General features: G+C 50.5%; 11 protein-coding genes across 11 annotated transcripts; 5 read left to right on the top strand and 6 right to left on the bottom strand.

Moving 5' to 3' along the window:
- Positions 1-30: 30 nt before the first annotated feature.
- N7525_010626 (alpha/beta hydrolase) lies at positions 31-978 on the top strand (the record flags this gene model as incomplete). The annotated part of the gene is made up of 1 exon (XM_002561385.1): positions 31-978. The coding sequence occupies one exon, from the start codon at positions 31-33 to the stop codon at positions 976-978; it is 948 nt and encodes a 315-aa protein (XP_002561431.1).
- A 244-nt stretch (positions 979-1,222) lies between these two features.
- On the top strand, positions 1,223-2,107 carry N7525_010625 (uncharacterized protein; the record flags this gene model as incomplete). Its single annotated transcript, XM_002561386.2, has 1 exon — positions 1,223-2,107. One exon carries the CDS (start codon positions 1,223-1,225, stop codon positions 2,105-2,107), a length of 885 nt encoding a protein of 294 aa, XP_002561432.2.
- Positions 2,108-2,556: 449 nt separating this feature from the next.
- On the bottom strand, positions 2,557-2,926 carry N7525_010624 (uncharacterized protein; the record flags this gene model as incomplete). The annotated part of the gene is made up of 2 exons (XM_002561387.2): positions 2,557-2,857; positions 2,910-2,926. The coding sequence occupies 2 exons, from the start codon at positions 2,924-2,926 to the stop codon at positions 2,557-2,559; spliced, it is 318 nt and encodes a 105-aa protein (XP_002561433.2).
- A 1,505-nt stretch (positions 2,927-4,431) lies between these two features.
- On the top strand, positions 4,432-5,149 carry N7525_010623 (uncharacterized protein; the record flags this gene model as incomplete). The annotated part of the gene is made up of 3 exons (XM_002561388.1): positions 4,432-4,594; positions 4,654-4,947; positions 4,998-5,149. 3 exons carry the CDS (start codon positions 4,432-4,434, stop codon positions 5,147-5,149), a joined length of 609 nt encoding a protein of 202 aa, XP_002561434.1.
- An 869-nt stretch (positions 5,150-6,018) lies between these two features.
- On the top strand, positions 6,019-7,479 carry N7525_010622 (uncharacterized protein; the record flags this gene model as incomplete). Its single annotated transcript, XM_002561389.2, has 1 exon — positions 6,019-7,479. The coding sequence occupies one exon, from the start codon at positions 6,019-6,021 to the stop codon at positions 7,477-7,479; it is 1,461 nt and encodes a 486-aa protein (XP_002561435.2).
- A 190-nt stretch (positions 7,480-7,669) lies between these two features.
- N7525_010621 (uncharacterized protein) lies at positions 7,670-8,515 on the bottom strand (the record flags this gene model as incomplete). Its single annotated transcript, XM_002561390.2, has 4 exons — positions 7,670-7,880; positions 7,939-8,010; positions 8,057-8,265; positions 8,315-8,515. The coding sequence occupies 4 exons, from the start codon at positions 8,513-8,515 to the stop codon at positions 7,670-7,672; spliced, it is 693 nt and encodes a 230-aa protein (XP_002561436.2).
- Positions 8,516-9,098: 583 nt separating this feature from the next.
- N7525_010620 (class II aldolase/adducin family protein) lies at positions 9,099-10,080 on the bottom strand (the record flags this gene model as incomplete). The annotated part of the gene is made up of 3 exons (XM_002561393.1): positions 9,099-9,455; positions 9,509-9,816; positions 9,870-10,080. The coding sequence occupies 3 exons, from the start codon at positions 10,078-10,080 to the stop codon at positions 9,099-9,101; spliced, it is 876 nt and encodes a 291-aa protein (XP_002561439.1).
- A 435-nt stretch (positions 10,081-10,515) lies between these two features.
- On the bottom strand, positions 10,516-12,709 carry N7525_010619 (alpha/beta hydrolase; the record flags this gene model as incomplete). The annotated part of the gene is made up of 5 exons (XM_061215158.1): positions 10,516-10,743; positions 10,797-10,857; positions 10,905-10,980; positions 11,028-12,281; positions 12,328-12,709. The coding sequence occupies 5 exons, from the start codon at positions 12,707-12,709 to the stop codon at positions 10,516-10,518; spliced, it is 2,001 nt and encodes a 666-aa protein (XP_061067670.1).
- Positions 12,710-13,816: 1,107 nt separating this feature from the next.
- Positions 13,817-15,019, bottom strand: N7525_010618 (uncharacterized protein; the record flags this gene model as incomplete). Its single annotated transcript, XM_061215157.1, has 1 exon — positions 13,817-15,019. The coding sequence occupies one exon, from the start codon at positions 15,017-15,019 to the stop codon at positions 13,817-13,819; it is 1,203 nt and encodes a 400-aa protein (XP_061067669.1).
- A 790-nt stretch (positions 15,020-15,809) lies between these two features.
- N7525_010617 (uncharacterized protein) lies at positions 15,810-16,288 on the bottom strand (the record flags this gene model as incomplete). The annotated part of the gene is given in 3 exon segments (XM_061215156.1): positions 15,810-15,950; positions 15,970-16,099; positions 16,122-16,288. The coding sequence occupies 3 exon segments, from the start codon at positions 16,286-16,288 to the stop codon at positions 15,810-15,812; spliced, it is 438 nt and encodes a 145-aa protein (XP_061067668.1).
- A 762-nt stretch (positions 16,289-17,050) lies between these two features.
- N7525_010616 (uncharacterized protein) lies at positions 17,051-17,866 on the top strand (the record flags this gene model as incomplete). Its single annotated transcript, XM_002561396.2, has 1 exon — positions 17,051-17,866. The coding sequence occupies one exon, from the start codon at positions 17,051-17,053 to the stop codon at positions 17,864-17,866; it is 816 nt and encodes a 271-aa protein (XP_002561442.2).
- Positions 17,867-17,882: the final 16 nt, after the last annotated feature.

The following is a 17,882-nucleotide window of genomic DNA, read 5'->3' as shown; positions in this document are numbered from 1 at the left end:
TTCTATTATCGGTCACTCTTCGTCAAAATCATGTCTCTACAGTATGATGCTGAATTCGCGAAAGAAGCAGCCCCTATCCTACAACACCTTACTCAGGCCCCAAAGCCAGCGTTGAACGATGTCGCCACAAGGCGCGCCATGCTCGGCGCCATGACGCGCGAGGAAATCAACTTACCGGACGACGTTGAACATATGGTTCACAGTGTCGCCGCGCCAGATGGTCACAACGTCCCCGTCCACCACTTTCGCAAGAAGGTCCCAGCTCGCGAGGGAGGCGAGCCAGCCATTATCCATATCCACGGTGGGGGGTATATCGCTTTGAGCGCGGTCGGATGTTCAACTCCTCATGGGGCTTCGGTTTCTCGCACGGGAATTCAAATCCTGAGTATCGACTACCGGCTGGCACCCGAGAACCCATACCCTGTACCTCTGGAGGATTGTTGGAGTACCCTACAATGGATTCAAAGCAACGCAGAACGCCTGTCGATCAGTCCAGCTCGCATTGCGGTCATGGGAGAAAGTGCTGGCGGTGGCTTGGCGGCTGCCCTTACTCTTTTGGCGCGAGATCGAGGGCTGTCCCCGCCTCTAGCGAAGCAGATTCTTATTTATCCCATGCTGGATGATCGGACAAGGACCAACCATGCGGGTGAACTGGCTTTCTGGGATGATAAGGACAACATCACGGGTTGGACTGCGTATCTAGGATCGAAGGTGGGAAGTGACGCGATTATTCCCTATGCTGCGCCAGCTCGAGTCGAGACAGTGGAGGGGCTTCCTCCACTATACCTGGACTGTCCTCAACTTGATATTTTCGTGCACGAGGGAATGGAGTATGCACGTCGGTTTGTGGCTGCCAATATCCCCACTGAGTGCCACATCTACCCAGGTCTACCGCATGGGTTTGAAGCGCTCGCAGCTGGCATAGACGTCACCAAACAGGCTATCAGTAATCGCTATAAGGCAATGAGTAGCTTTTGAATAAAACGAATGTAAATACATAAATGAGATAGGACGAAATGAGTGAGGTAATCACCGTACTGTCTTGTAAGATTGAAATCAATATAACATCAGAATATTCGGCCGAACCCGACAGTGGGTATGAGTAGGCTGTGCCGTGGACCGAGACCATTGGCCATGTATAAGAGGAAGAGCTTTTGTCTTCAGCATAGGATTGTTGATCTCCGTTTGGCAAATCGACACCCTCTTTCTATCAATTCCCAAGATGACATCCATCCCAAGACCCAGCCAGGAGACGGTACACAATCTCGTGAACGGCAAAGTTGCCATTGTCACCGGGGCAGCCAGAGGAATTGGCTTTGCAACAGCATCACGTCTGGCACAGAATGGAGCACGCGTGGTACTGGTAGACGTGCGAGAGGATGACCTGAAAACAGCCTGTGGGAAGATAGGCCCACGGTCGACATACAAAGTCTGCGACGTCAGTGACTGGAATCAACAGGTAGAACTGTTCGACGATGTGGTTAAGACAATCGGTCCAATCCACCTGCTGGTCTGCAATGCAGCCATCAACCCCGAAATCGCACTTCTGCAGACATCCGACACGCAGAAGCACGCGCAGATGAACTCACAGGTTCGCTACAATTACCTGGCCGACGAAAGAGATCAACAGAACCCCAATACCCTTCAGCGTCCATCCACAGAGCTTCTGGATATAAATCTGAACTCGGTTATTTTTGGTCTGAAGTTGGGCATCCACTATTTGAAGCACGGTCGGATCGTGGTGGTCGGGTCTGCGGGTTCGTATGTGCCGATCCCTTCCCAGCCACTTTATTCCGCCAGCAAGCATGCCGTGCTGGGCTTGGTGCGTAGCACTGCTCTGATGCCCCAGGTTGCTCGGTCGGGGGTCTCCATCTCTTGGATTGCGCCCTGGTTGACCTTGACCTCGATGGTGGAAGGATTGGAGGCGACCACCAACGGCAGCTTGACGAGCTCCCCGGATGACGTCGCGTGGGCCATTATTGCGGCTTGTGCGGCAGAGGCACCGAATGGCAAGGGGTATTGGGTCCAGGGCTCTGCAATCAGTGAGGTGGAGGGGGATTATGGCGAGTTGGCGGGACGGCTGATTTCTCCAGAGAATCGGTTCTAGCGGAAGGGACCAGGACTGTTTACCTGACTATTTCTCGAGCCAACATTGCGCAACTTTTCTGGATCAGCGTCAAATACCATTTGGACCGGGGGTCAAGACCAGCGAGGTTGCTGAAATCGAATGTGCAACCTAGGAAGGGGTAACTGCTATACCATGAACACCTTATGTGCTGTGTCTAAACAAGGTCATGGCAACAATAACGCGGGCAAATATTGTCAGTGTTTATAATACTCAATGAGAAATTAGGGAATTTAAACAAGCAAATTGATTGATTCAGGGTATCTCGCGTTGCCCTAAAAAAGAACAGACCAGGTACCATTCCACCTAAGAGGTGAGGTTCGAGTGAATGCCAGATTTGCCGCCGTTGCCGTTTCTTGAGTGCTTCCTCCTCGTAGGCGAAAACACCGACCTGATACCATGCCACCTTGCAAGCTCCATCCATTTTCTACCTAGAAGGTGCGGTTCGGACGAGGTTGGCGGGTTTGGCGCCGCCGTTTCTTGGGCCTCCCCTCGTTAATGGGTGCGGCAATCGCGGAGCATAGTTCCTGTAGGTGTGTAATGTGAGGCCGCAGGGCAATAGCTTGGTTTTCGAGCTTTTCACTGGTGCTCTCCTCGGCGTCCTTCATGATGTCGTGATTAGCTGAGAAACAGGCTTCTCCAGCGGTGGTAGCTGCCTTGATGTTTGACGGCGGTTCCGGGCTGCACTGCTTCGAGAGTTGTAGGCTACCCCAGGGGCTCTTCCTGGGCAGTCTAATTCCAAGGTTAGTACTTCACTTGCAGACAAGTAGAGAATGTGTCATACAGGAGTCTCACGGGCATCTTGCTACCCCTAGGCGAGATCAAGGTGGAGTTTGAAGGTGAGGTGATAAGAGACGAAGAATAATAGATGAAAGTCTAGGCGCTGATAGAAAGCGATGATGGTTGGTGAAGTCGAAGAGGAGAAGTGGAAAGAAGTAACAGCCTAGTGTCTCTTTATTCTACGCCTGAGAAACATAACTGACGGTTCACGATAACCTGAGCTTTGGTTGCCGAATACCACTGTACCTTCCGTTCGATCTGTTCACCAAAGTCATATGTGATTATCCCCAGCCAAAATGGCTATTGAGGTTGTCGTGCGCTCGAAGGGCATTCAACCATTCGTAGAGATGGATAGACACAGATAACCATTCCATCCACAGTTACCCACGGTTGGCTGTCAAATATCAACTCCTTTGAGAGCAGAATAGTCTACTGATCCATTAGAGTATGATTTGGTATCAAATAATGACAGACCTCTAGGGTCTTCCGAGATAATAGAATGTAAAGCATAGGGAAGTATATATAGAGCTGAGGGTCAATGACGAACAATCAAAAAAAAGTAGCATGACACTATAGACTAACTAATTCCTAACCATAGATACTTCTTTTTCGGTGTTTATATCCGACAAACTCCAGGTATCCTTCCCCGGAACCCTTTTATAACGGAGAGATGTTATATATAGAATATTGGGTGGCGTGTTAAGGTGGCAACCCGGAAATAGCACAAGTAAAAAAGAAAATACAATAAAAAAAGAATGACGGGTTATTGGCCGTACACTACTGGGATCATCGTACGGCCGCAGGGCATTACCAAACTAATAGAAAACAAAAAAGGACATGAAGTGCTCATAGTTCTGAGACATAAGATAATCAGGTTGGCGATACGAGGTCTGAGAACCAAAATCCGGGGTCGGCAAGTTCCGCAGTCATGGGGTCACCTGAACCAGGAAAACCCAATTGATATAATATTGATGACGCACTGGATGTGTTTGAGTGTGTTAGGTAGGGACATCTCCAAATAACTACCTAGGTACATATACAGTAATTACATGTAGGTAAGGTCATACCTTGGGCAACAAGCGTTATATTAGACAGATATGTAGTCGCTCCTGAAGAAGATGAGCGAGATAGTTTCCAAGTTCTATACCTTGACATCAACTACGGTATAACACCTATACGAAATGGAATTGAGGACCTTGGATCATCTAAAACATCCCATGTGAGATTTCCCGGTCATTCCAAGGTTCTCTCCGTATACCAAAATAGTGGCTATGCTCTAGCTAGTAAACATCCTAACGCCACTAACCGATCTACCATGGAAAAGAATATCTCATCTAATATTAGAAACTAATTTTAAGGCCATGCTTGCTGCGGGCTTGTCTTGGAGGTAGAAGAAGTATAGAGCAAAAGGTATATAAAGCCCTTCGGTATCTCGTTGATCATCCGTGTCGATACAACCAATCCAGCCTGCTACTGCTACTGCACTCTGAACAATCTTTAATCTTCCAATTATCTTTCGTCTCAAAATGAAGGCTTCTACAGTTCTCGGTCTCTTTGTTGCCTATGCAGCTACTGCTAGTGCGGTTCCACTCAAGCAAAGAAACCATCAAGTTGAGATCACCTTCATTGGCGCTGCCGATGCTCAATTCACTCAAAACATCCCTACTGACGGGTCCGTTGTCTCTATTGGTAAGTTTCTCGTTATGCTATACAGCTGGACTGAAACAATTCTAACTGACCTTGTGTAGAAAACCCACTGAGTGTCTCACACATTTCATCCAACACTGCCGGGGTCCAGTGCACCTTTAACGGTATTGACCATAGCGTGACGTTTGTCAATGGAGTCCAATGGGTCGATGTTGGGCCCCCACAGACCCAGGTAACTGGATCTTGCCAGGTGCAGGGATCGGGTTCATCCCCTGCGCCCCCTTCCACTCCTCCCACTGATCCTACCGGAGATGAAGTGCATGTTACTTTCATGGGAGCTGCCGATGCTCAGTTTACCCAGACTTTCCGGTCCAACGGTGAATGGATTCAAATTGGTATGTCTGTATATTCCGCGATAAACACACAAAGGCACTAATTAGTATAGTGAACCCGCTGAGCATTTCCCACATCCAAACCAACACTGAGGGCGTTACTTGCGTTTTCAACGGCATCGACCACAGTGTTACTACTGTTATCGGTACCCAGTTGGTCGATGTCGGACCCCCGCAAACTCAGGTCTCGGGTTCATGCGCATGAGGGTCTCTCCGGAAAGGGGGGAGGAAGTGGTATTGAAAGTCTTGCGTTCAAAGGAAAACAAGAAAAGCGAAAAAGAATAATGGTTTATGTGATTCCATTGTATGGATCTTTCCCGATTGTGTTGAAGGAATTAGCTCCTAATGCCTAATACTCTGTCGAATACTCTCCTTTCAACCATGTCTCCTCCAGCCACTCCTTGGAATACATATTGTCTATTTAATGTCTTCAATCATACATCCACAATTCCAATATTGACCAAGCCACAACCGGGTAATTAACATCCTCAGAGAATACCCTTAGACCATGTTTCGGGGGGAAAAGAGGGACAAATGTGATTCAGGGCGGAATGTAACGCGAGGGGCTACGCAGGCCACGTCGAGCTTGAACCTGAACGTGGAGGCCTCGAACATTATTTCCCCAAGAGGTACTCTTACTTCCCTTATTTTCCGACTATCTAATAAATGTCTAATCTCTCATGCATATTATCTTAATATCAAATCGAATTACTCGACAATGCAGTCCGATTCAAAGCCTTCCAAGGGTCAGCCAAGGAACCCCGGAATTCAGGGCTGCTACTGTCCCCTTCGAGCCCTTCGAAGGCCAAGTGTGCGATGGCATTCCAGATAAACAGTCCAGACCTTTTTCCATTTCTCAAAGGCTGTATAAAGCTAAGTCTCACCCCCAGATCGTGAGTTTACGCGACAACGACAACCGCCAACACCGCGCCATCGACATGGGTTCGATCAACTGAACGTTTCTCTTTTTTTTTTTTTGGAATATAACTCCATTGACGCCTTGATCCATCGCGTCAGTGCCTCTCAATTAACCTTCTACGCGGCTATCGTCAATCGCAACCTTCGTACTTTGCAATGGGGCGCGTATCTATACCAGTCCTGTTAGCGGGCTTCCTCGGGTATGCCTTGGCTGGTATCCACCATCCTGCGCATGGCCATCACCATCACCATCGACGCTTGATGCCGGCCATCGAAGACTTCAAGCTGCAAGATCTGCCTTGGGATAATTTGAATAACGCTCCGGACGATTTCGTGGTGGAATCCATAACGCTCACAACAACGACAACCGTTTTTGGAAACTGCGCGCCAACCAATCCCGTTCACTCCACCCTTACGCTTGTTGAGCATAAGTCTGAGCCTACGCCATGTTGGCATAATCATGATGTGTACAACGTCGCCGCCCCCGAGGTATACGAGAACCATTGGCATCAATATGGACCGCGGCCGGAGCCTATCCTCCCTGCGCCGACAGATATAAGGCCCGCTCAGCCTCAATTAATTCAACCCAAGCCCGCAGTCCTCGCAGTGACAGAGCCAGAGGTGACCACTACCATCTTAAAGACACAAACTATCACCAAAACCGCCACAAATACCGTAAGGGTCACCGTCTACCCAGACGTCAGCCCTGTGCCACTTGCCAACACACCCCCGGGGAATCCCTCAAAAGAAGAAAAAGCCGCGGCCCTTGCAGCCACGCTGCCAAAGGGCTCTTTAGAAGAAGAGAAAGCCGTCCCAGTTAAACGCCCCCCACCACCTCCCAAGAACAACGGCGGACCAATTGATGCCGTCCTCAATCTGCCAAACGAAGTCCTCCCTGATCTCCCAGTAGTCAACGAGATCCTCCCAGGGCCAAAGCCACACAAGCCTAAGCCAGTGGAGTGGACCGCAACACCGCCGAAAGGTCAATTCTCAACAAAAGGATTCGGGGGACGTACTCCGCCAAAAGGAAAAGGCACGGAGATTCACTACCAGGGCAATGTCGGAAAGCCTTGGGGAAGCAATATCATCAACGTCAGTCCAGCCGAGGCACACGCCTACAAATATGTGGCGCAGTTTACAGGTCCGAACGATGTCCCGTGGACGGTGGTTGTGTGGAATAAGATCGGGCCTGACGGTAAACTGACTGGGTGGTATGGCCACTCTGCTCTCACATTCACTCTTGCACCCGGTGAGACTCGCTATGTTGCTTTTGACGAGGACTCCCAGGGTGCATGGGGTGCTGCGCCTGGTGACCACCTGCCTACGGATCAATGGGGCGGATACTCGTGTACCTGGGGCGAGTTTGGGTTTGGGGATGGTGAGAATAATGGCTGGTCGGGATGGGATGTTTCGGCTATTCAGGCGCAGATTGCGAACCAACCTGTGCAGGGGATGTCGATCTGTCAGGCTAATGGGAAGGGGTGCTCCATAATCACGCCAGGTGCTAAGAAGGTCGTTGATGCTTATGTCAAGTCGAAAAAGCACCTGGATGGTATTGGTGGTTCGGCGTCCCCTGGTCCTGTGCGGCTGAAAGTCGTGCTTGATTACCGGGGGTGAAGATGAAGTTCTGTATATACGCATGCATTTTGCAGCTGAATATCGATTATACGAGTGATTCATTTGTTGAACGATGCAAACATTCCCCAGGCTATATTTCATATACGAATCTTGCATGATGGAAATGTCTCGGCAATGCATACTCGCAGTGCAATTGGAATCACTCAAACACAAATTTCTCGACCTCGACTCAATTCATCGCGGGAATGTCAATCTGCTTGATAGTCCATACCTTTCCACCCTGGCTGGATGAAACCTCAGCGTAGGTAGCACCACCGGCGCTAGAAATCGTTGAGCCAAAGGTAGTATCAGCTGAGGCCAGAGTTATAACCGTGTTCAAATATTTCTGCGGAGCGATAGTTCCTGAGCAGTTGTTGTTGCACTCAGTTCCGGTGCCGTATCTAACTCGAGTCAGTATCATCCTCGGTATATACCATTCTAAACGGAACATTGACTTACCCTCGCATGTAGGGTCCAGATTCATGGGAATAAGTGGAAAGCTCAGCACCAGTCTTGCCATTTGTAACGGTCCTGCAAATATTAGTGAAGTATGTAGCCATCTTGGGTTTATACTTACTGCTTCCAGGTCTGTCCATCGGACTCAAGGTTGTACTCAATCCGCATCTCGTCGGTTCCGCTCACGGGTAATCCAGGGCCATCGAGCTGGCCAAAGCTGCCAAAGACACTGGCGCGCACACACCACTGGCCGGTGCTTGCTCCGCACCATGCGTTGCTCGACCAGCTTTCCAGGGTAGTCTGGACTAGGTCGCCAGTCCCGTTGGATATCTATGGTTATTAGTGACCAGAAGACCCCTTAGGAAAATTGAAGACTCACCCCAGGCCAGAGGAATAGCACACCGTTCTGGGTCTCTGGTGCAGCTCCTGGGATTAGAGTCGTGACGGCGTTGACAATAGTGGACTTGGAGGGGCCGAGCGAGACACTACCACCCCAGGTGTCATCTCTCTTGACAACTGTCTCTAGTAGTCCTGCGCTGGCAAGGCCGGCAGCGGCGAGGAAAGGTACAATGAAGCGCATTGTGGTAATTATGAGTTAGAAGATTGCGAGTATATTCTGTCCAGTCGGTAAGTGTGCCTGCGGTTGGGGATCTCAAGTATAGAGCACTTGATCAATTGAAACTCATGTCGGGGTGAGCAATCTGTCAATTTATAGTTTTCTCCGGCAAGACATGGGCCATCTCCACCGGTGGAGTGGTGGAATTCACTAAAAGCGGAGCGGCTCCGGAAGCTCTTCAGAGCCGGATGTTTCACCTTAAAACAAGCCTAAAACCAGGCTGATTGGTGAAAGTTCGCCCAGCTGCATGCACGAGCTCCTCATTCACGCATTAATTTCGGCCAAACGAGGCCCAGTCAGGTCGGAAGCCCGGGTTATGGGCATTCTATCTGGCCGACAGGATATATTTGAGGTGACAGCAGGACACTAGCCAGCCAGTACTCGAGTTAGACTACAACATCGGTGCAGTACACAACAGGCGAGAAGAGTTGGTAATGAATAAAGTCCCATAAAGTCGTTTCATATTGCAATTCACGTACAAAATATCAATCCCTCCGGCATATTGTTCTGCAAGGCCAACTTGTTAACTTTCGACCGGGTGGGTATCTCATTCCAAGTATTCCCCCTTGGTTTCGGCATGAATCACATCAAACAGGGGCTTCGCACTAAACCAGCCAGCCTTCGGGGTCCCCACTGTTTTGTAAGTGAATGCCGCATCGGCTTCTTCAATCTTCACGGTTTGGCCGCCTCGTCCGGTAGCTGCTGCATCCGCTAGAAGTTGCGCGTAACAGCATTTTTCCAGGCTCACGAACCAGAACACTGTTTCTTCAATTGTATTGCCGACCGTCAAGAGGCCATGGTTTTGCAGCAGGGCTGCCTTTTTGTTGCCCAGAGCTTTGGCGATGTTCTGGCCTTCTTCTTCTGCGAGCACGACACCTTTGAATGATGAATAGAGAGCCAAGTCCTGATTCTGTTAGAGCTGGACTCTCACATGGGGTGATATCGAAGAAAACGTACATTGTGGAAAGCACAGGCATCTTGCGAGATGATATCGAGCGGTCGGCCCAGCGAGCAAAACGCCCGTCCATGGAGACTATGGCTGTGAGCAGCGCAGTTCACCTCGGGCCGTGCTTGATGAATAGCGGAGTGGATCATAAATGCAGCGGCATTCAGCATTCGATTCTCCCCGCCCGCAATGACCTTGCCATCGTGGTCGACCTGGATTAAGTCTGATGCCTTCATCAACTTGAATGCCGTGCCGAATGGATTCACCCAGAATGTTGTCGGATCCACCGGATCGCGCAAGGTGATGTGTCCAGCGACGCCTAATGGTATTGTTAGTTGTTAATTGGATGCTTCGCTGCAGGACCATCCATACCCTCGTCGTATCCTTTATCGCCAAAGATTCTGAATGCTGCTGCTAGGCGGCCCTTTAAATATTCTCGCTCCTTCATTTTATCCTCGAACACAGGCATACTGGGCATCTGCATCTTGATCTTGGCCTTTTCGGCACCCGCCGCTTGAGATGACTGTGGTGCTTGCATGCTGATGGTGTTCGCGAGGGTCTCGGTGGAAGTTGGAGGAGCCATGGTTGTTACTCGTCTATATTGAGGATAGTCGAGACACACGGGAGTTATATATCTGCTTCCAAAGCCATCCAATACTCTTTAACGCGGAGAAAACACCGAAGCGGGGTTGCTGATTATCAACGTTGTTGGATTGGCTGGAGGGAGCCGAGGTTGTGTAGCTTCTCCGCAACCGGATATCCTCACATTGGTCGCCACCGGAGGATAACATTGTAGCCCTTGAGGGTAGTTGAGGTAGACTAGATAGTACATGTTGAGGAAGATTGACCAATAAAAGAATAGCTAACGTGGAACTGAAAATACACCGAAATCAAATCGCTGGACTTTAGCATAGCACGTGGAATCATTAATGCATCAAATCGTGATAGTTTGCTCAAGAGTTGAACAAGGCCTTTGGGTTACCTTTTCCCCGACCCATGAGATCTAGTTTGTAGATCTTTATAGCGGAAACAGAGGTGCCCGATGAACCTCCGCCATCAACGCCTCGAACAGTTTACGGTCGGCTGGGCTGGAGCTTTGGCTGATCATCGCATGACGATGCGGAGATCCAACCAATGGCTTCAAATCGGCTTCACACAAAGTTCCTGCCACTGGCAGTTTCCCAGTTTGGAAGTAATGGCGAATGACCTTCGCTACGCAGATCGAGGGGGCTGTGAGTGTCGTATGCTAGGAGATAAGTCAGGGATGAATCACTGGAGGGATTACCGCGAGTAACTCACTCCTTCTGATTCTTGCTGTAGCAATCTAGACCCTGGGAAAATTTGGGACATGTGTTGCGCACTAAGACAGTTAGCTTGGGCGGCCACTAGCGACGAGCAGATACACACCTGCGGAGGGGTGTCACTGGGTCCAGAGTGTTTGATACGAGCAGCATGGGATGAGCCGTAGTAGCGCCCCATGGCCCTGATACCGGTTAGTTGCGAACGCGTAGAGGCCATGATAGGGCATACCTGCGAAGGGGTACTTAGCCTTGGCTTTCCATCCGACACAGCTCAATTGCAATTGTGCCCAATAATCGCCCAGAGATGCACTATCCGCCACAAGGCTAGACCATTCTTCCCGGAACTGCTCAATGTTAGGAGATGTTAAATGTTCGCCATCCGAGCACATAATAGCAGCCATGGCATAAAGCATGTTATCCTGCGACGTAGCACATTCCGGTGACCAAGGCCCAGCAAGACTGCATTTGTTGGACGGACATGCACCGAAGTGGTTACCATGCTTGAAGTCAGCCATGGGAACTGCATTCCCCTTGCCCAACTCGGTCATTCTGTCTGCCAGGACGGGGAATGCAAGGAGGGGTTGATAGGTGGCAACACGCTGGATTGCTTTGATGTCCGTCCAAGTCACAACTTCTGGTCCCCGTGCCGCAGATGCCATGACGGGGATTGAGGTGTTGAAAATCTGGTTCTCAAGTTGCCAGTACGCTGCCCTGATCGCTTCTGGACCACCCTCTACGTAGAATGGACATGCGACGGGTCCAGCCTCGTCACAGTACTGGCCAAATCGATCAAAGATAGCATCTGCGTCAGCAACAACGTTCGGTCCTGTTCCTTGGTAATACTTCACCATGTCGACCACGCCATCGAGAACAGCTCGTGTGACTCGTTCAGGGAAGAGCGAGGCAAAGGTAGTTCCCAGCAGGGTACCGTATGAACGACCCCAGTAGAGAAGTGGCTCTTCCCCGCGGTGCCATTTGGTGCGTTGTAGGACTGCGTTTCCTTCATCCAGTCCATAACACTTATTGTGGGCTGTCTGGGCTCTTCGGCCTTCGTTCTCGCGCCATTCCCCATGACGTTCAATGATGGTCAGCATGTCCTGCGCGACCAGTGGGGTATTTACGTAGGACATCATTTGTTCGTCTGATCCTGGACTCGACATATCAAATACCGAACAACCCGAGTTCAACGCTTCGGTCCGCTGCCAGTTTCTCTGTAAGGAATCCGGTCCGCTTCCCAGCATGCCTTCCGCGGAGACTTGCAGCTCCCAGTTCCTTTGGGATACGGGATCAGGGAAACACATCACCGGAGGGGTTGTGGAACCCACTCCACGAGGATCAAATCCGATAATATCAAAATATTTGGTGCCAGTTCCTTCTCTGGCCTCTGCTCCGGTCTCTTTTGGGTCGGCCTCCGCATCAATAATCAGCTGGAGATCCCGACCCGCCTCGAACGCTTGCACTGTTCCCGGTCCACCAGGTCCACCTGGGCTATGAGCAAAGATCATCATATCAAGTGCAAATTGGCTTACCAGGATTGACCAGGACCGCGCCTCCATACCGCGGGTCCGTGACTGGGACCTTGGCCGGCAACCGGACAATAGCCAAGGCGAATGTGCGGCCTTTCCCATCAGTCCGCTCGTAGTCCATAGGCACTTCCAGTCTCGCGCATTGGAACTCATCGCCGCAGTTATGGTACTCCAGCGACTGCGAAGGAACGATTTCGTCCCAGGTGACTGGGATGTTCAAAGGCTCGACCACTTTCCACGAGGGTAGTGGAACAGGCCAGACTAAAAGAATCAACACAGCAGCAAGCAGGGGCAATCCCCAGCGAGCATATCGATGAGGTGCCTGGTGTGCCTGGCGTACCTGGCGCCCCTGATAAGGCGATAAAGGCACGGATTTCCCGTCCATCACGCGACCAAAACATCCAAAACAGAATTGACCAAAACACGCAGAAGGGCAGTTTCCCCCAAAGCGGAAAAATCCCAAAAGCCCAAGGGGACAAGAATATAAAACGAACAAGTCAGAAATCAGACAAGTCTTTTCGATTCCCGCCGGTCCCGCCAAGTGGGGGGTTTCCCTTTTGGCCTAAACAGTCCGATCATCCATAATAGCTTGCATTCTATTGGGAGTCTATCGAATACAGTTCAGATCAAAAAAAGAAAAAGAAAAAGAAAAAAAGAAAAAAAGAAAAGTGTCGAGCAATAGGAGAAGGGTCATGGGCCAGTGCACCTGCATATCTCCAGGGTCCAGTAGCCAAACATCTTCCGGAGAGCCAAGTGCGCCAACCACATTGCAACCTTGGAAAGCGACCTGGTCTTTATAAACTTCTATTTCCGCATAGCGTTTATACGGAGGGAATAAACGAGGGATTAGTTAAATTCATGTGAGGTATAACTAACAGACCGAAACCTGACTGATCTCACTTTGAAGCTCGGATCGTCATGCCACGATAACCGCCAGCCGCTCGAAGTGCGCCTTGTCCATGTTTCCCTGACCCAATCTACGAGTCTACGGTACCTGGAACTACATAATGCTGAATAAGGGACTCCACGAAGGTCGCGGAACCTCCTGTCCCCCATGAGGATCCTAGTGCGCCTGCTGTAGCGGTAAAGGCGAGCGCCACCATCTTGGCTTACTTCCATGAGCGGCAGGCGTTGTATTTCACCGAGGAATACCAGGCTCCATGGGGAGGATCAGCCAGATCCAGGGAAGATCTTTCAGATGAACTAGCGTTAAGCTGGGAAATTTTGAAAGCGGTCACGGTTGACACAAGAGAGATGGTTCGATTATGAAGAATGAAGAGAGTCAATACGAATACCTTGCTTTAAAGATTTCGCAGCGCCCCCGGGTATGTACACGGAAAAGTCAGGAAGATAGCACGGAAAATGCCCCCATTGAATAGCAAGAAACCCACCCCCAATCTATCCCCGTGTGCGAATGTAAATAAAGATGATGTCAACTTTGTCGGAGCTTCGTCTCGACGCGGAATGCAAATACCTAAGTAGGTCGAACCGCTTAGTCGTGGCTGCGAGGTCGCTTTCGAGGGTTGATAGCCCGGCGACCAAGAGACTCTGCGCGGCTGGCGATGGAATCCTCGACCCGCTGGAGGTATTCGACAAACTCGTAATAGTTATCGAAGTCCAGGTGAGTCTTATCAGCCTCGTTGCGAACCCTGTTCATCAGATGCTCAAAGAGATGGCGCATGCGGTCGCGCTCCGAGTCGTTATTCGGGAAATGTGGAACCCACTGCTGCATCCAGTTGGAGAAATCAGTCACCGACTGCGCTGGTCGCTGATAGCTATCCATATAGCGCGCCCTAGCGACATCGGGGTAGACTCCGTTCTGGAGCTGGTGAATAAGGAAGGTACAGAATCTGTCGTAGGTGACCGTTTCGGCCGGTAGGTGACGTACGTGACGCTTCCACTCATCCTCGATATTAAGGGCAACGTGCTTAAGCGCCCGTGTGACCTTGCGCTCATCGATCTTGTACCACTCCGGATATTTATCAAAGTGCCGCTCTAGACCCATAGAGAAGTTCTTGAACTCTCCCAAAGCTCGTCCGTTGTATACCGGCACATTGGGCACCGGTGGGGCCTGGACGGATGATTCGGGATGAAAGGATCGGGCGGAAGGTTGCAGACTGGAACGAGATTCAGTCTTAACAGCTGTTTGTGCGGCGGGGGACCTGGTAGCTGCTGCGAGGGCTCGCAATTGCTCGAGGTTCAAACCGGACACGTTTGCGGGTCTAGGCGAAGGCTTCGGTTCGGACGGCTTAGCCTCCGATGGACGACGATCAGCAGCTTGAGTCACGGGAGCTGGAGCGGTAATCTGCTCCGATCGGGCAGCAACAACCTTCTTTTGGGCTCCATCAGTACCAGCCTTATTGTTCTGCTTCGGTTCGGCTCTGGATGGAGTTGAAGCAGGGGTGGCCGGGGGCACTTCCAGGGTGGTCGCGGCCAGAAGTCGAGTGCGGGCCAGTTCCAATTCCCTCTCCTCCTCCGCAACCTTTTGTTTGATGTCAATGAGCTCACGCTGCTTCTTCAGTCTGGACAATTGAGCTTGCGCTTGGCGGATTTCCGCCTCCAGGTCGTCGGCAGAGCCGACAGGCGCTGCAGGCTCGGGATCGGTGGTTTGGAACATCTCATTCAGACTTTCCCATCGCTCTTGAATTCGATGAATGTTGGATTCAGAGCCAGGTTTGGTGTCTGGCTCTGACATGGCGATTTTTTTTTAATCCTTGCGCGTCGCAGATAAGATAGTGTGCGGAGAAAGAAAGTTCCGAGTCCGTGAAGAACCCCACAGTGCCTCAGGCAGCGACTGTTCTGAAGCCGATGGACTATGTCAGAGTGATGCTTGAGTCTGAGGTTTCTCGAGAAATCTGGATTGTCGAGAGCGCTGCGGGGTGAGTGGTCTCAAAAGGGTTACTTGGTTTCAGTGTCTCGCTCTGCTTCCCGAGTTAGTACGGGCAACCGCAGCATATGTGATCTATAACTCTGTCATGAAAACCAGACTATTCCCAAATTTAAGGGACAAGCAGTTAAGAAATATTATTTATGTTGCTTTGCCTAGTCAAATTAATAGTACTAGAGCGAAGAAAGGGGATATTCATCAAGGGAACACCTCGACTCTTATATATTCTATGAAGGTGTAAGCAACATTATTGGAGACCAAATTAAACTACCTAGGAGGGATATGTTGCTCTTCGTCACATTTTGGGACACTGTACAGATGATTCGGAAAAGAGTAGGAAAGGAGCTCTGAATGGCACGTTGATTGACTATAGTATTCTTTCTTACACCTAGAATCCAAAAGACCTGTGAAATTGGTGCCGAAAATGACCACTTTTAACTGTTTCCGTTATAAGGCTCACCCCCTCGCGGACCTGACTTCACTAGGAGTCCAGAGACCTGCACCATTGCTACAATGCAGTTTAACCACCAACGCAGACATAGTATCCCAGCCACAGGTTACTGCACGCCGCGTCGATCAGTGTGTTCCAAGCACGGAACTACGTCAACGTGATCCCCGCATCCGTATTTATCGACCAGCAGCTCCAGCAGCTGTCACCGTCCTTAATTAGGTGGAAGCTCTTGCAGTTGCTGACGATTCCAGGCATTTGGGGCGTGGGGCCTGAGGGCTCAGGTGTTGGCTGCGCCGGGAACATGTACACAGATGTAGTAGTCCAACCAAAAGTTTGTGCATTGTATGAATGTTAGATCCAGGTTTTGTAGAATGGAACCTTGGAACTCTGTTCCGATTATGTAACAGAAGAGGACAAGGGAAGGTGAAGATACCATACTTCGTGGCAATGGTGTTACACTGATCCCCAGATGAGACCTTGTGGAAACCATCACAGCTGCCTACAATGCCGAGCATAGTGGGGGAGTTGCTGGGCGCTGTCTCAGTGGTAGTGGGGGACTGGGTGATGGTGGTGCTGGCAGCAGTGGTGGATGTAGTACTCGAGGGGTCATCTGTGGGGGTGCCCATCACGCAGTATGACTTGCTAGTATCGAGATTTGGGACAGGTGATTCCGGGGTTCAGCTGCTGGAGAGCGCTGACCGAGACGGCCCAGCTGCTAGCAAAGCTAGAGCATATCCGTAATCCAGAGCTTGTCTGACTTATGTTCAAGGGTAAATACCTAGGTACTACATCCTGACTACTTTAGGACTAGTTAAAGCCCCGGGGCCCTTGCTAGGTTATTGAGTGTACGGAGTACTCCGTAGTATTATACGGTATCAATAACTAGTGTAGAGCACGGATATCATTATTTGCCATCTGGTGCGAGATGGAAGATTTTGGATATCCCAAAGGGGTAAAAGTGCCTATAAGAGTATAAGTCAACCGGAGCCGGAGCACCCCGACCAGGAGCGTTCAGCGACTAGGGGCCCATGTCCACCGCCGGTTAGCGTTGATAAAGTACAGAAGCCAAGCCTTAGCAGGGGGAGAATCCGCGCTTCTCGGGGCGGAAAGAGAACATGGTAGGGTCTTAAACCCCGTAAGATTGCCCATGAGCTGCCAAGGCGCGACCTTATGCGGGCAAGGATTGAATGTCTCACCTGTTCTTTCAACCCCATGCCACCATTTGATTGACTCTATATAGCGCATAACCCCTATTTTTGTGCATGCCTCCGCCATTCACTACAAAATTGAATTTCTTCTTCGCAAAACCGTCGTCTAAATCAATCTCCGTGTTTTCCTCTCCTTCGTACCTTTCTGGCCCACTGTCAAAGGCCCGACTCGCCCTCAGCATGCACGTTTCGCGGGCGAACTGGTTGCTCGTTGCCTGTATGGGGACAACAATCAACGCTTCTAACATACTAGAAGTGGACCTAGTGTTCCCGCGCAACGAAACATATGCGCCAACCGAGTCGTTCCCGGTCGTCTTTGCTTTCCAGAATCCAGAGCGTGCGAGATACCTGAATCCGCACATTTCCTACAGTATATGGAATTTGGATGAAGGTAACGGCACCGTTACGCGCTATCATGATTTCCGATCGGCAAACTGGACCGGCAATGGCCCTTACCTTGCACACGAGTTCTTTACCCTAAACAACGAGGGTCGATGGAGAGTGAGATGGACCCTGACCTGGCAGAGTTGCAACGAGTATGCCTTTGGAAATCATCTCAACGTGGCAGATATGATCCGCAACATGTCTACTTGGTCAACCTGGTTCACCATTCAGAGTTCCGCCCCCAATGTGGATCTCGTTGCTGCCACAGCAAACAAGACATGTCCAGGGGAATACGGCGTGACAATCGATGTGACCAACAAAACCATGCAGGTCCCGCGGGGCGTTGATTGGTCTGGCGGGGACTACACCAATGGCACATGCGCAGTGGTAGCGTCCTCCACTCCGACTCCCAAACCGGATCCTTGTCGTGTCAATATTGACAAGACCATTGTCGCAAGCATGGAGGCGTCTTTGAAAACTCGCTTATGCAACGGATTAAACCCGCCAACCGATTGCCCCGAGGACAACAAGAATGCCGCACAACAACTGGTTGTGACTAGCATATCCTGTTTGTTAGCTGCATTTGGGGCGTTGGGCTTTTTTATGATGTGACCGTGTTCTTGCATTA

Source organism: Penicillium rubens, assembly GCF_028828025.1.
Source record: "Penicillium rubens strain IBT 27055 chromosome Unknown utg000004l_segment0_segment0, whole genome shotgun sequence".
Lineage (NCBI taxonomy): Eukaryota > Fungi > Ascomycota > Eurotiomycetes > Eurotiales > Aspergillaceae > Penicillium > Penicillium rubens.
The sequence above is the reverse complement of the archived record's forward strand: the minus strand, read 5'-3'. Positions and strand labels throughout refer to the sequence as shown.